This window comes from Neoarthrinium moseri, assembly GCF_022829205.1.
Source record: "Neoarthrinium moseri strain CBS 164.80 chromosome Unknown scaffold2_Wmoseri_CBS_16480, whole genome shotgun sequence".
Classification (NCBI taxonomy): domain Eukaryota; kingdom Fungi; phylum Ascomycota; class Sordariomycetes; order Amphisphaeriales; family Apiosporaceae; genus Neoarthrinium; species Neoarthrinium moseri.
This window is the reverse complement of record NW_026055116.1, coordinates 1,120,709-1,133,231: the sequence shown is the minus strand read 5'-3', so window position 1 is coordinate 1,133,231 and position 12,523 is coordinate 1,120,709. Positions and strand designations below refer to the sequence as shown.

The window sequence follows — 12,523 nt, the reverse complement described above, 5'->3', positions numbered from 1 at the left end:
GTTTCGGGACCCGAGGGGGGCAATACCCAGAAACGATGTCACAATAAACAGATCCTTCCTTGTCTCTTTCGTCTCATCGTGCAAACCCTCGATGGTGCCAAGCCTGCTTGTCTCGTGCTCTCGGCGCATGGTTGGCTTGCCAAGTCGTTAGGTTATTCAAAGGGTATTCTCGCACCGTTCATTCGCCCACATACCCAACCACTAGTTCCCCATTCTGGGGACTTGCAAAGATCTGAGGTGCATGCGGGAGAGTTTGGGGTAAGTTAATAGGCCCAACCGCCTTCCTAGAGCCTGTCAATCTGAAACCATCAAGCTCTGGGGGTGAGCAGCGGAGGATTGAGAGACACCCAGGCCGTCCCCATCCGCTGGAACAGGTGAGCTCAGCGTGCATTGTTTGAAACGAGCCTAGAGCCGAGCGGCCAGAGGAGGTGGTTTTCGGATTGCGAGTGGGATTACTTTAAAAGGGTATGCGGAGCATGCACCTGCCATCACCAAGAGGGTTTCCGCATAATCACTAGTATGCAGTGAAGCCTATCAACGATGATCATGCTTACTGTGCTCAAGGTGCAGCCACCAACATATGAAGTTCGGGACGTTGGGAAGTCCGGCAGGTCCGTGTCTGCACCGGCCAACCCGTTGGTTGGTTTGTTGCCTCGGCCGGGAGCAGTGGGACAGATGCGCAACGATAAACCCACGGACCGGCAATTCTACGTCCATAGATACCTCAAGGGAAGAACCAATGATGGCTTATCGCGAGAAAGCTAGGCTTTGGTCCGGCTGATGAAGTGTCTCTCATTATGCGTGTCAGTCCCTGGAATTCGCAGCAATCCTTTATCATTCCTACGCGGGACCGAATTGAGAGGCATTCATGATCTCACAATGTTTAGCACTAGACTAGGCAAAGAAATTGAGCAGGTTGAAGGGTCGCATCTTCTGTGCAACCGTAAGCGATGGGACTGTGCATGTAAGCTCACATTACCGTGGCTTCTGGGGCCTATCAACATGCGTACGCGTAATACTAAGAGAATCGAAGGTGCCCGCCCTCGTTCATTATCCAATTTGGGACGAACTGGTTGCCCTAAGGGAAAAGAGGCCCGGTCAAAACTTGTGCAATAGGCTGGTCACTGGGTCTATCCAAGGAATGGTAAACGTCGAGCGGTGGGAGCTTTCGAGGACGGCAAAGAGGACGTTGCACTTCTTATCTAAACTCGATGGTGCTGCCAATTCTTGGTTGCAGCCAACAACCTGCTGCAGAGTGCAGCCTTCATCGTAGCATGGTTGTTAACCAAAGTCCTACATGGTCTTGGCAGGGATCCATGGATGGCAGTGGGGTGGGTGGTTCCACCGTGTCGGCTTGGCGCTGCACCAGCCGCTGCGAAGGACTTCTGGTTGAATCCGAAAAAGCCAGAATCGAGCTTGCCTCAATCATCAAGTCGGGCCCGACTTGAGCCAGCCCTATGGCCCAGATTGCGTCGCCTATGGGTGACTTTGTTTCGCTTGATCCGGGGTAATAGTTAGATCAACACTCGACTGGGGACCTGTCCTGGCCAACGATTGTTTAGTTGCCCGGGGGTAAATGGGAACCCAATCGCGGCAGCAACCGAAGGAGCTTTGGCTATCTTTCGAGGCAAAGCACACAGGGTGCTGCTCGAGTGCCCTTAAAATATACAACCCTGCCCTCTGCATCCTCTCGCGACTCCATCAGTCAACGCTTCTTTCTACGTCGACGAAGCGGACACTCTGTGAGAGGAGCCACCAACCGTGCTGCTTGGGCGGGTAGACTGGCGAGAGCGCATTCACTCGACGCTTTACCGAGGTATTCGGAGCAGTCGACTCTTGCGTTGACGTCCTTGACGCAATTGAGGCATTCGTCAAAGACCGAGATGAGTGCGTCCAGGACTGCCCGAGTGCGCTCGAACATCGCAGGTTTCCTTGGGTGCTGAGTGCGTCTGCCACCTCGGTCAGCAGTGCGTCTGCGGCTCTGATTGGTCGTCGAGCGATGATGAGGTCCAAAAGTCCTTCGCCCTCTCAGCAGGCTTTGTCCACATGGCTCGAGGCATATTGACCCGCAGATTCAGCCTTGTTGCCTGTCGTACCTTACCGAGTAAGATCCCGCCCCCAAGCCCCGTCGGTGCTCAATCCTTCGCGACTCCGGCACTGCGGGTTGAGGCAACCTACCAATTAGAGCGGAGCGCCGTCCAAAAGTCCTACGGCACGCACCCATGTAACCCGTCAGTCCTAAGTGAGCTTGACCCTCGTCATTCTCTCGAGGCAGCGTTGGGATGCCTTCCAAATACTTTTAGTCGTGGAGGCGTGGTGAAGCCCATGATGATTTGCCACTTGTAACTGCATCCGTTCTTGTAGACCTGTTGTTTGCTCCATTGCGTTTTGTCCACAGTCCAGGTGACGATGGAGTTCAAGAAGAGCTCCGGCGCTGTTGGTGTTGGTTCGGCCAACACCGACACTTCAATCTACGAGCGAGAAGTCTCGACAACACGGCGCGTGACACAACGCCTTCGTAATTCAGTAGAGTTGAGAAGACAGTCGAGGTCGAGCCTGAGATCCGAGTCGAGGTCGTCCACATCCGTGTCGTGCGTGTAAGTATCGTTCACTGCTCCTGCGAGAGAACCGCCAGCTGAACTCGGTAGGACCCGTCAGACGATTGGAGATGACTGCGCAAAGCAGAGATTCATAGTTTGGGCAGCAGTCAAGCGAAACAGATCCGTGCGGATGGCCCCCAATGATAGACTGAGGTGCCCATTAATACGATGCGGAGAGCAGTTCACCGATCACGAGAGTATGCTGAGTCACCTCCACGAGTGCCAGCATTTGGAATCTGGGGAATACGTTTGTTATGAGTGCATGAGGGTCGAGAAGTTCAACGATGGGAGGTGCAAGTGTTGTCTTGGTCAGCCAACCAAGAGGCGTCGGATCATCAATGCCGCGAAGACCTTCTTCTCTACACTGGGCCACAAGTCACGGAAAGATGACGCCTTTGAGGTCGATCAAGAGGAGTTTGGGATGGAACCGCCAAGTTACGATTCTCTCGACATCGGAGAAGAGCCAGAGGCCCCATCAGAGGCTCAGCTGCCATTAGAGCCTGAGATCAGTGGCACTGAAATCCTAGAGATGGACGCCGCACCTATGTTTCCAGTGGAGCTTGATTCTGTCAACTACGAATCACGCCCTGAGCCTCCTCAACAACCATCCAGCCAAAACGGCAATTCACTTTATAGCGAGTTCACTACCCTGCGGCCACCGGAAGCGCCATCTCGTGGCAACTTGCAGCAACTACAAGCAAATAACGGTAGCCGGCCCTCACTCGCCGTTGATACCAACCTCGATCGACCTCGAAAAGTGCCGAGAACCAAGTATTTATCACCGAGCTCTTCTTTACGATCTACGAACAGTTCTCAAGGTATCATATCTCCTCTGAGTGCTGGATCTGGAATTTGGACGAACGCCTCAGCGATTGATACCACCTTGGCCTCGCCCATCACTCCGTTCAGCGCCGATGGAACGGATCCCGGTACATTGTCTCGTGAAAATAGTTGCAAGTTTCCGAAGGATTATCACCTCCCTTCTTCCAACCCCGGATGGAGCACTGGGTTCAATGAGGCTATTCCATCTGAAACCCCAGGGCTCCCCAGTTTAGACGACAACTATATACTGGACAACATTTCCGAGTTGCCGGGTGATCTTCCGGTACCGAGGATCTGGGGCAGCGACCCTCTCTTATTCTCTTTCGACCCGAAAGACAACTACTCGTGGTCATCAACTATGGATACGGAAGTCAATGTTCTATTCACTGGAAATCACTTGGCATCCGACGTACAAGACGAGAGCGCGTCAGACACGAAAACGCTGGTCGCCCATACTTCGGAGGCGCTGAGGGCACAGATGGCGTACACGGTTCCAAATGTCAAAAACGTCAACAACGCTCTAGCTCGTCGCCTGGAAGCTCTCTCAAGTAGAGAGGTGAGCCTCAAAGGTCTTGCGAGTCTTCGGAGGATACTCAATGGAGTCGACCCAACGGACCCATTGGACTACCTCTGCTTCATCCATCTTATCTATGCGTTCTCTATTGTTATTCACGAAGAAGAAACGTCAGCCCGCTCCTATAGGCTCTTTCAACAAGCGATAGCATACCGAGGGTTCTTGTCCGCTAGAGACCGTGATATGTATCAAACAACGGTTGCTGCGCTCTGGGAACCGAGAGACTCGAACAAAGCCCAAGCTGCTCAAGCAGCCTTGAACCGATCTTCTAGCTCAAAAGGCAAGAATCCGGAACTCCGTTTCGACTCAAGATCCAATTACACTGTCGATCCCCTGGTAGGCGAAGGCCTGAATTTCCTTGATGGTAGGTCGATTTCTTTCTCCTCCGATTCCATCGCTCCCACATGCGGGCACTTTTCACGTTACGCCAATATAGCCGGTATAGCAATGATGAAACTTGAATAACCAACATGGGGGTAACACCAACCAATACATCACAAGTATTTGAATCTTATTGTGCAGCGAATGGCCCCTGGTTTATTTCATTAAAGTCAGATTACTCCAGCAACCGAAGCTAACGTCAGATCAGATCTTGAGTTTTCAGTTATGAACAGTACGACCGATAATCGACCTATCGAGGTTCTCACGTCCGATCTCTGGTCAGAGCACTTGTCAGCAGATGTGCCAGGCACACAGCATTCTGCGGATGCGTTCTCAGTTGCAGCGACTTATATCGTCCAGATGCTCAGGCAGAAGTTCAGCTCTGCTGACCAGAGTGAAACTCTGATCAGACGACTGAAAAGTGCTGATCAACGAGTGACGGCAGGCCAAATCACTACCATCAGGCGATTTGAACTCGAACTGCTCCAGGCCGGTAAAGCGACACTCGACTCGTCTCAGCTTTTTGACGACTATGTCCCACAAGTCAGAAGCTTCTGCGACAACATATACGCACAGCAAGGCTACAACCCAAGGCAGAAGTACCAAGTCCTTGGTATTTCCTTGGTTGAGTCTTTAATTCAGGCCCAGGCCCAGGATAGTGTCCAGCCCCAAGTGGCTGTCAATGAAACTATCGGCCAACAGCATTCAAGTCCCACCTTCTCAGTAGATACCAATGATGCTTCGGACCCTCTGGCCGAATTTTTAAAAGACTTCGATACTAGGAATTTCGCAGATGATTTCATTCTCCCCATGGATCCTTCTCTGGGGGAGACTGTTGAGGCACCGTCAGAACCAACACCAGGTACAATTGCATCGCCGGCTAAGATGCCAGCTCCGTCCCATCACCGAACTATTGATCCAGCAAGCCTTTTAAGCCACGTGGACGCCGAATCACAACCGAAAATCTCTCCTGAGCCAAAGGACCAAAACTACCTTGCAGAAGCTCAAACGTCGGCCTTCACGACAGCTGACGAGCCCCAAGGCCAGGTAGATGAGGGTGCACCGGCCGAGGGCAGCACGCCGGCCTCTACGCAGCAGCAGAAGGTCGAAGCCGACTCGTGCTGCGACATCTGCGGCTACCGCCCCAAGGGCGACCCGCAATGGTTCAAGGGGTCCATGGCCAAGCACAAGAAACTACAGCACTCGGCGAACCCGCCCAAGATCTACAAGTGCCCGTACCCGGGCTGCGTCAGCGCGTACAAGAACCGCCCAGACAATCTGCGGCAGCACCAGATCGAGAAGGGCCACTTTGTTGAGGGGGAGGGCAGGACCCGCAGGCCGGGAAAGAGAAAGCAGATGGACGAGGAGTAGTGGGAACACACAAATGGGCTGGGTATTGGAAGGGTGGAGCTGTAATGATTCAGGAGTAATCTGGGGAGGGATCCTGATTTTGCAACTTGGGGCGTATCGCATGCGACAGGGTAAAACCGGCCTATGGAAGCTTCTGGGAAGCATGCAGGCACAAGGGATGGGTGATATAGGAGCACGAGATACCATTTGCATATAGAAAGCGCACAAAAGTGCCTGGGCACATTGTGCCGTGCCACGTTCCAAAACACACTTGAACTCGGTACCCACCAGTCCCCCTTAAGAATCGCTGAAGTACTTGATTTTGAGTGACATAACTCGCCATGCGGAACAATCGCTAGGTAATTTAAATGCAACGCTTTTATCACTATTGTGCCTGTGGTACATGTGTTCGATGTGCCAAGGCTGTGCTAACAATCAAAATAAGAGCTGACAATTGAATGATATAAACGCTTGTAAAACACCAAAACGCCTGGGGTATCATTTTCCCGGCCGTGTCATCATGATCCGGTGAGAGAAGGAGAAACTCTCCATATCAACCACCAGTTGCGCGTAAACAGCCGAACCCACCGAGGAAGGACTTCTTGGCCGTGGATCCAGCTATACGTATTCAAGTATGCTGCCAGTCCACACATCACCTTTGGGGTACTGACAGATGAGAGGGTCTGGTATTTGTTCGTCAATATGTTTACGTTTTGTGGAGAAGAACCGATGACTTACTCCGATACTGCTCGCTGTGCTTATAGGCAAAGAACCTGTCGATGATCCACCGTTCGAAATCTATCAGGTTTCCCCTCTTGGCGGTGTCGTGCTCCCAGCGACGAAACTGCTGTCCTGTTAGCATCGTCCGAGCGATAACACTAGATAGACTTGCCTTGTTCATGATCAGCTCATAGTAACATAGCTCGTTAAACCAGAGCGGCCAGTTGTGGATATCCTTGAGCTTAAAGACGACCTTGAACTTGACGAGGTTGTGGTTGTCCAGGCATTTGAGAAAGTCGGTCAGCACCTTAGACCAGACCCGACCGCTGCCGCTCGTGCCCTCCCCGAGGCTCAACCGGAGCTCGACGTACCTGACGCTTTGTAGTGTTGCTTTTGTGATGAAGCTCGAGATCGGTAGCGGCAAGGTCTCACCAATGACCCACGGTGGAATACGGTCGATGACAAGTACACGGGCTCGAAGGATAGTCAGAGCCTCCCGGGTGATCTGTTTGCACAAGAGTAAAATTGTCGGCGTGTGCAACACGATACTGACTTTCGACTTGGATCTGCCGGCCAGCTGCTGCGCTTGCTTGCCCTTGGCAGCTGAATCCGTGGGGTTTTTCTTCCGCTTCTCCCTCTGGATATAGTAGGAGTCGAAGAGCTCCCGGGAGCCGGGGTAGTGAACGAAGTACTGATAAACCATGTTGCGAAGTTCTGGAGCGAGGGACAGGAATGAGAGGCGGCGGGAACTGGACCGCAGGCCGTAGCCCCGGGCGGCAGCGGACGGAATCTCATATAGACACGCTGGGAGCGTTGCTATACTGGATGCGGCATCCTTGCCAGCAGCGGGAGCGGCGAAGCGGGGCTTCGAGGAGCGGTGCTGGTGGTGATAGTGGGGTTCGTACGGCTCCGATGTGGGATCCGCCCGGCGCTTGGCTTTGATCGATCTGATGACCTGCTCTCGGCCTCGCTGGAAGGTCTTACCCCAGTCGTAGAACTGATTCAGAGTCTCTGCCCTCATATTGACGACCGGGTTGAGCGGGAGCGAAATGAGTGCCAGCCTCGGGATCAGTGGTGACTGTCAGATCATCTGGCGTGTGGGTAGTAGGGCTGCGAGTTGCCTTCGGCGTCGGCGAGTGATAGAGAAGTGGGCGCGAATCGCTCTCAGGTAGCGGTCCATCAATCCCGAGGACGTATGTTTCTGACAAACGTACTGAGAGATCTGTGACAGTAGCGGGCGAGTTTGATATCAAAGATCTGGATGTTTGTTTCCCACTCGTCCCTGCCTCAAACCAGTACGACGTGGTAGCGGTGCAGCTCTCACACACGGCTGGCTGAGAATGAGCAATCACAAACCAACCACCTGGCAGGCCAGTCACCGAAGGCAGCCAATCCTTGACGAAAAAGGGTTTCTGCATTCACTTGTACTTAGGTTGAAGAACCGGATGAAATATGTCCAATTAGTCGGTTTAGGGTTCGCAAGTCCGAGTAATTCCAGTGGTCTTCACTCATCTCCAACGAAACATCAGGAATCAGAGTCAAGGTAAGTGACGGAAGGATTAAATCAGTCGCCGCCGAAGGCAGTATCTCACGAGCTGGACGTCGCAGAGAGGGACATGCCGAAGGAGACGTAGCAATCAATATAAATCAAGCAGCTGCACAGAATCGTATGTACACGAGCCGATGCTAATGGTACCAGTGCGTCTGAAGTAACGCGCCTACCCACTGAATTGATGGAGCTGGCTGTCTTGCTCGTGACACCCCCGAAGATCTCGATCAGGTGTCTAAGACCTAGAGCTGCTGGAGATGGAGGGCCTTAAGGAGCAGCCCGTCAGGTCGCTCAGGTGGATATTGTAGGATTGAGAGTATCTGTACGGGTAAAAAAAGTATGTTCAGGTGTCAATTGAATGCTGCATACGCCTACGGCGAGGATGTATCCCGGGCTATCTAACGGATTATACAACAGCGACCCTCTGCCGAAGATTCCGTGTTGGTCCACAGTATGGCCGCTCTTACTGTGCCGCACCGCAGGGAGCTGGGTATGCTATGGTATGGTAAGCCTGCAGCGCAGTCCATCGAGCCAGGTGACTGCCATCCAGGATAGAGCGTACGGGGCAACGCGAGGTCTAGAATTGCACGCGTGATATAGGACTTCCACGATGAACAATCTCCGATCCCATGACGGATATCCAAGTTGGGATTTTATGGCCACTGTATGAAGAGATGTGGCATTTGGAGTATGTAGTCAGGTACCCACTAACTATATTATAAGCAGTGCATGACCCACTGCTTGGAGTATTTTTGGAAACCAGCCAAGTACGTGTGTGACTTGCGTCCAGTATAGCTGAGCCACCGTCGGTTCTCCATGAATAGCGCTCGCAGAATTGTTCGAGATTGGCAATGGCCGGTCAACTTCCTAATAGGCCGAGGGCACGCAAAGACGGCGAATCAATTGAGTGGTTGGACATCACTGCAGTTAGCTACCTACCTGCCGTCAGGATTCCAAAGGCCTTGCGGCCCGACCAAACATCCGCCTGTGCCCGAACCTTATGGAATGGACCTCGGGACTGGACCTACAAAGTACGAAGGGAAGGATCCCAAACCTTGAAGCAGCAATTTCCTCGAAGGTGGGTGGGCTATTGACAACAAGTTGGCATTCTAGAATCCCGACCGTTTTTATACCACAGTTAAGTTGCAGTCGTTCTCGGCTGGTCCTAGCATCACCGCCCTTGACGGCGATCAGAGAGGACGTTATCCCTGACGAGGACTAGCTGACCACAAAGGCGGCATTGGCTTAGGTTCCAGCGGGGGGCCAGGCATCCCAGGCATCATCCCAGGCATTAACTTGCTGTTGTATGCCATCCCCCTAGAAGTTTAGCGTGCCTAGAGTAGGCCAGCAGGCAGTAGCTTAGTTGGTCGTTGGCTGGTTCCAGGCTGGAGGCCGCAGGACACCTCCAGCTTGGACACGTCCATTCACACCCCCCAGCCCCAGCAGCCCAGTCCTAGCCCCGTTGATCCCGACGTTCTTCCCCATCCGCCATCTCGCAGAAGCCCCGTCCGTCCTGTCAGTTTCTGCCAAATCTCATTCAGCACACACCCGTGTGAAAGATCGTGATATACCTACGCCTCCCACACTCGACTGCTTGCCCACCCGCCAGGGTTGACACTGACATCGCATCCCCAGCGTCAGTGCCCTCTACGTTTCCAGACCACCTCCGACAGTCGTCTGTTGTCGCTGCTGCTTTGCTTGCCACCCCTTCGCCTCTCTTTCTTCCTCCCGTGTCCGTGTCGTGTCGAGTATGTCGGCCTTGGGTCAGACGGGGACCAACGCCCACAACTCGAACACACACCAGGTGCCCGGCCTCAGTTTCCCGCAGCCGAACGGTAGCCTGCGAGGACGTGGATTTCCATCATCTCACTCCGCGACACCGCCCAAGCCGTCACCGACGCCGCAACAACAGCAACAGCAGCAGCAACAACAGCAGCAACAGCAACAGCAGCAGCAGCAGCAGCAGCAGCAGCAACAACAACAACAGCAACAACAGCAGCAGCAACACCAGTCGCCCTACGGTCAGCCTCAGCACTATACACCCCAGCAGCCACCACAAGGGACATACCCACCGCCGCTCTTCTCGACCACTCCATCCCCCGTACCCGGCGTCCATAACATACCGAATGGCAACGCAAGGCATGGCTCTGGCCAGGCACACACGGCCTCAGCCGTGGCGGCGTCTCGTCAAAGGGCTGGCCAACAACGGCATATGCAGCAGTCACCGAACCAGATGGCCTACATTACACAGATGAACCAGCCAATGCCCCAGCAAGTACCGCAACAAGTTCCGCAACCCGTGCAGCAGGTCCAGCCCCTACAGCAGATGCACCAGATGCCTCAACAGGTCCAGCCCATACAGCAGCAGCAACAACAGCAGCAGCCCGTGCAGCAGTTACAACAGCCGCAGCAGGTGCACCAGCCGAACGATCCAAACTTGATGACTCAAACTCCTCGCCCGCAAGCACGCCACCCACCGCACCCACAGCCACACCAAACTCCCCATCAACAGGCACATCAACAGGCACATCAGCAGGCACATCCGCAGGCGCATCAGCAAGCCCACCAGGCGCACCAGCAGGCGCATCCCCAGGCACACCCACAAGGACCCCCACCTGTGCCTGTTCAAGTCCACCAACAACACGCACCTCTCCAACCGCAACCACATCCAGCACCGCAACAGGTTCAGCCGCCTCAGAGCCAAAATGCACTGCCCAAGTCCGAACCTGGCGCTCAACCTAGCGACCCGCACAGTGGCGACGAGATGGAAGTAGACAGTCAAGAAGAATCAGGAGATGTGGATGGCCATCTTTCGCCGAAGCTCCTGGAGGGTACCCCGTATGTCCCGCGAACGCCCATGGGGAATATGATGTCGGCACCACCTGAAGGAGGCAGCTACGCGAGCCTCGAAGCCGTCCACAAGGAGGTGCTAGCGTACTGCACGTCAGTGGGTTATGCTGTGGTGATTGGCAGATCAAAGAAGACTGTGCCGGGTCTGAAGAAGGTCTTGTTCGTGTGTGACCGTGCTGGGAAGCCGCCGAGCCGTGTCAGCCCGGAGGCCAGGAAGCGCAAAACATCGTCTCGCAAGTGCAACTGCCAATTTGGCTTCTTTGCGATCGAGCAGAGGACGCAGTGGACTATTCGCTACCGGCCAGATCCTGTTCATCTCCAGCACAACCATGGGCCAAGCGAAAGTCCTCTACTGCACCCGGCGGCGAGGAAGCTGGATAGCAAGATGGTGGCGTCCGTCAAGCAGCTAAAGGAGGCCGGTAAGTTCGAGAAAGTACGTGGAACCTGGATGGATAGTTTTGTTAACCCCAAAAAAAATCAGGCATTGGCGTCACGCAGACGCTGGAAATACTGCAGCAACAGAACCCCCACGTGCCCCTATTGCCCAGGGATATCTACAACGCACGTGCGGCAATCAACCGCAATCCTCAGAAAGTGGAAGCTGGTATTGCGGACGAACGCCCAGCCATCTACAGCAAGCCGGCTCCCACGCCAGAGGAGCGGATCCGCTCTGATTTGCGCCGGCAGTTACAGATGGCCAAGAACGAGCTAGAGCAGCTTCGAGAGGACAGCAAGAAGGAGATCGAGGAACTCAAGGAGAAGCTCCGAGAAAAGGACAAGATGATCGAAAAGTTTGAAATGTTTATTGATATTTGCAACGAGCGGGTCATGGTTCAGAGGCAGAAACTGACTGATCCGAGCGATGGAAACGGCAACGCCAGCGGAGCGAGCAATTAGTTGCCTCGAACGGACCCCGGGCGTGTCATTTGACCAAGCCGAGGCTGGCCAGACAGGAGTTGGCGTTATGCTCATTTGCAATGGAACAGCGGCGGCGTTACGGATGAGCTGTGATTTGTCTTTTGGAGGAGGGTTATGGCCATGGATATAGCGAAAAGGGGTCATTCATAGTGCCGGCAGGAAAGGAGTTACTCTGCTTAGGTTACAAAAAGGGGGGCTTTATGGTAGATATGAGCAATGGTCGGCATTAGCAACTACAGGAAAACGTTATAGCAAAACCTGAGACATACAAGAAAGTAACTCCAGGCCATCCCTCTGTTGTGCACGGGGATATCTAGTCAAGACCGGCCCTGTTCCTGTTCGCCAATGTTGGACAGTCTGTCAGCAGATACCACCTATTCTACTCTCCTGTTATGTACTGCATGTACGGGTGGCTAATCTCCAGCTTACGTCATGCTGCGCTGGAATGTGTGCATGATTCTAGGTACGGACGGGCTGATTTGAGGGCTATACATTGGCATGTATGCACATTCGCATGCCCGATCCCAAAGACTTGGGAACAAGACGTGCCCGCGTAGCTGGCATGCATGCGTATGCCTACCACACAGGGCGATAGACGCATCGTACTGTAATAGGCCCTGGCTTTGATTTCGGGGTCATTCTGTACGTCGACGGTGGTGTGTTTAACTAGACGCCGGGGGGAGCTGGTCTGTCGGCACTGGACAGATGTTTTAGCAGCCTTTCTCGATGTGCTTTAGTTTTTACCTAGCCCATACATAA

The 12,523-nt window shown here is 53.7% G+C and overlaps 3 protein-coding genes across 3 annotated transcripts; 2 read left to right on the top strand and 1 right to left on the bottom strand.

Annotated features, from left to right (window-relative positions):
- Positions 1–2,409: 2,409 nt before the first annotated feature.
- Positions 2,410–5,748, top strand: JN550_001098 (uncharacterized protein; the record flags this gene model as incomplete). The annotated part of the gene is made up of 3 exons (XM_049309297.1): positions 2,410–2,597; positions 2,649–4,360; positions 4,586–5,748. 3 exons carry the CDS (start codon positions 2,410–2,412, stop codon positions 5,746–5,748), a joined length of 3,063 nt encoding a protein of 1,020 aa, XP_049177004.1.
- A 532-nt stretch (positions 5,749–6,280) lies between these two features.
- Positions 6,281–7,468, bottom strand: JN550_001097 (uncharacterized protein; the record flags this gene model as incomplete). The annotated part of the gene is made up of 4 exons (XM_049309286.1): positions 6,281–6,345; positions 6,399–6,410; positions 6,466–6,952; positions 7,001–7,468. 4 exons carry the CDS (start codon positions 7,466–7,468, stop codon positions 6,281–6,283), a joined length of 1,032 nt encoding a protein of 343 aa, XP_049177003.1.
- Positions 7,469–9,746: 2,278 nt separating this feature from the next.
- JN550_001096 (uncharacterized protein) lies at positions 9,747–11,743 on the top strand (the record flags this gene model as incomplete). The annotated part of the gene is made up of 2 exons (XM_049309275.1): positions 9,747–11,265; positions 11,328–11,743. The coding sequence occupies 2 exons, from the start codon at positions 9,747–9,749 to the stop codon at positions 11,741–11,743; spliced, it is 1,935 nt and encodes a 644-aa protein (XP_049177002.1).
- Positions 11,744–12,523: the final 780 nt, after the last annotated feature.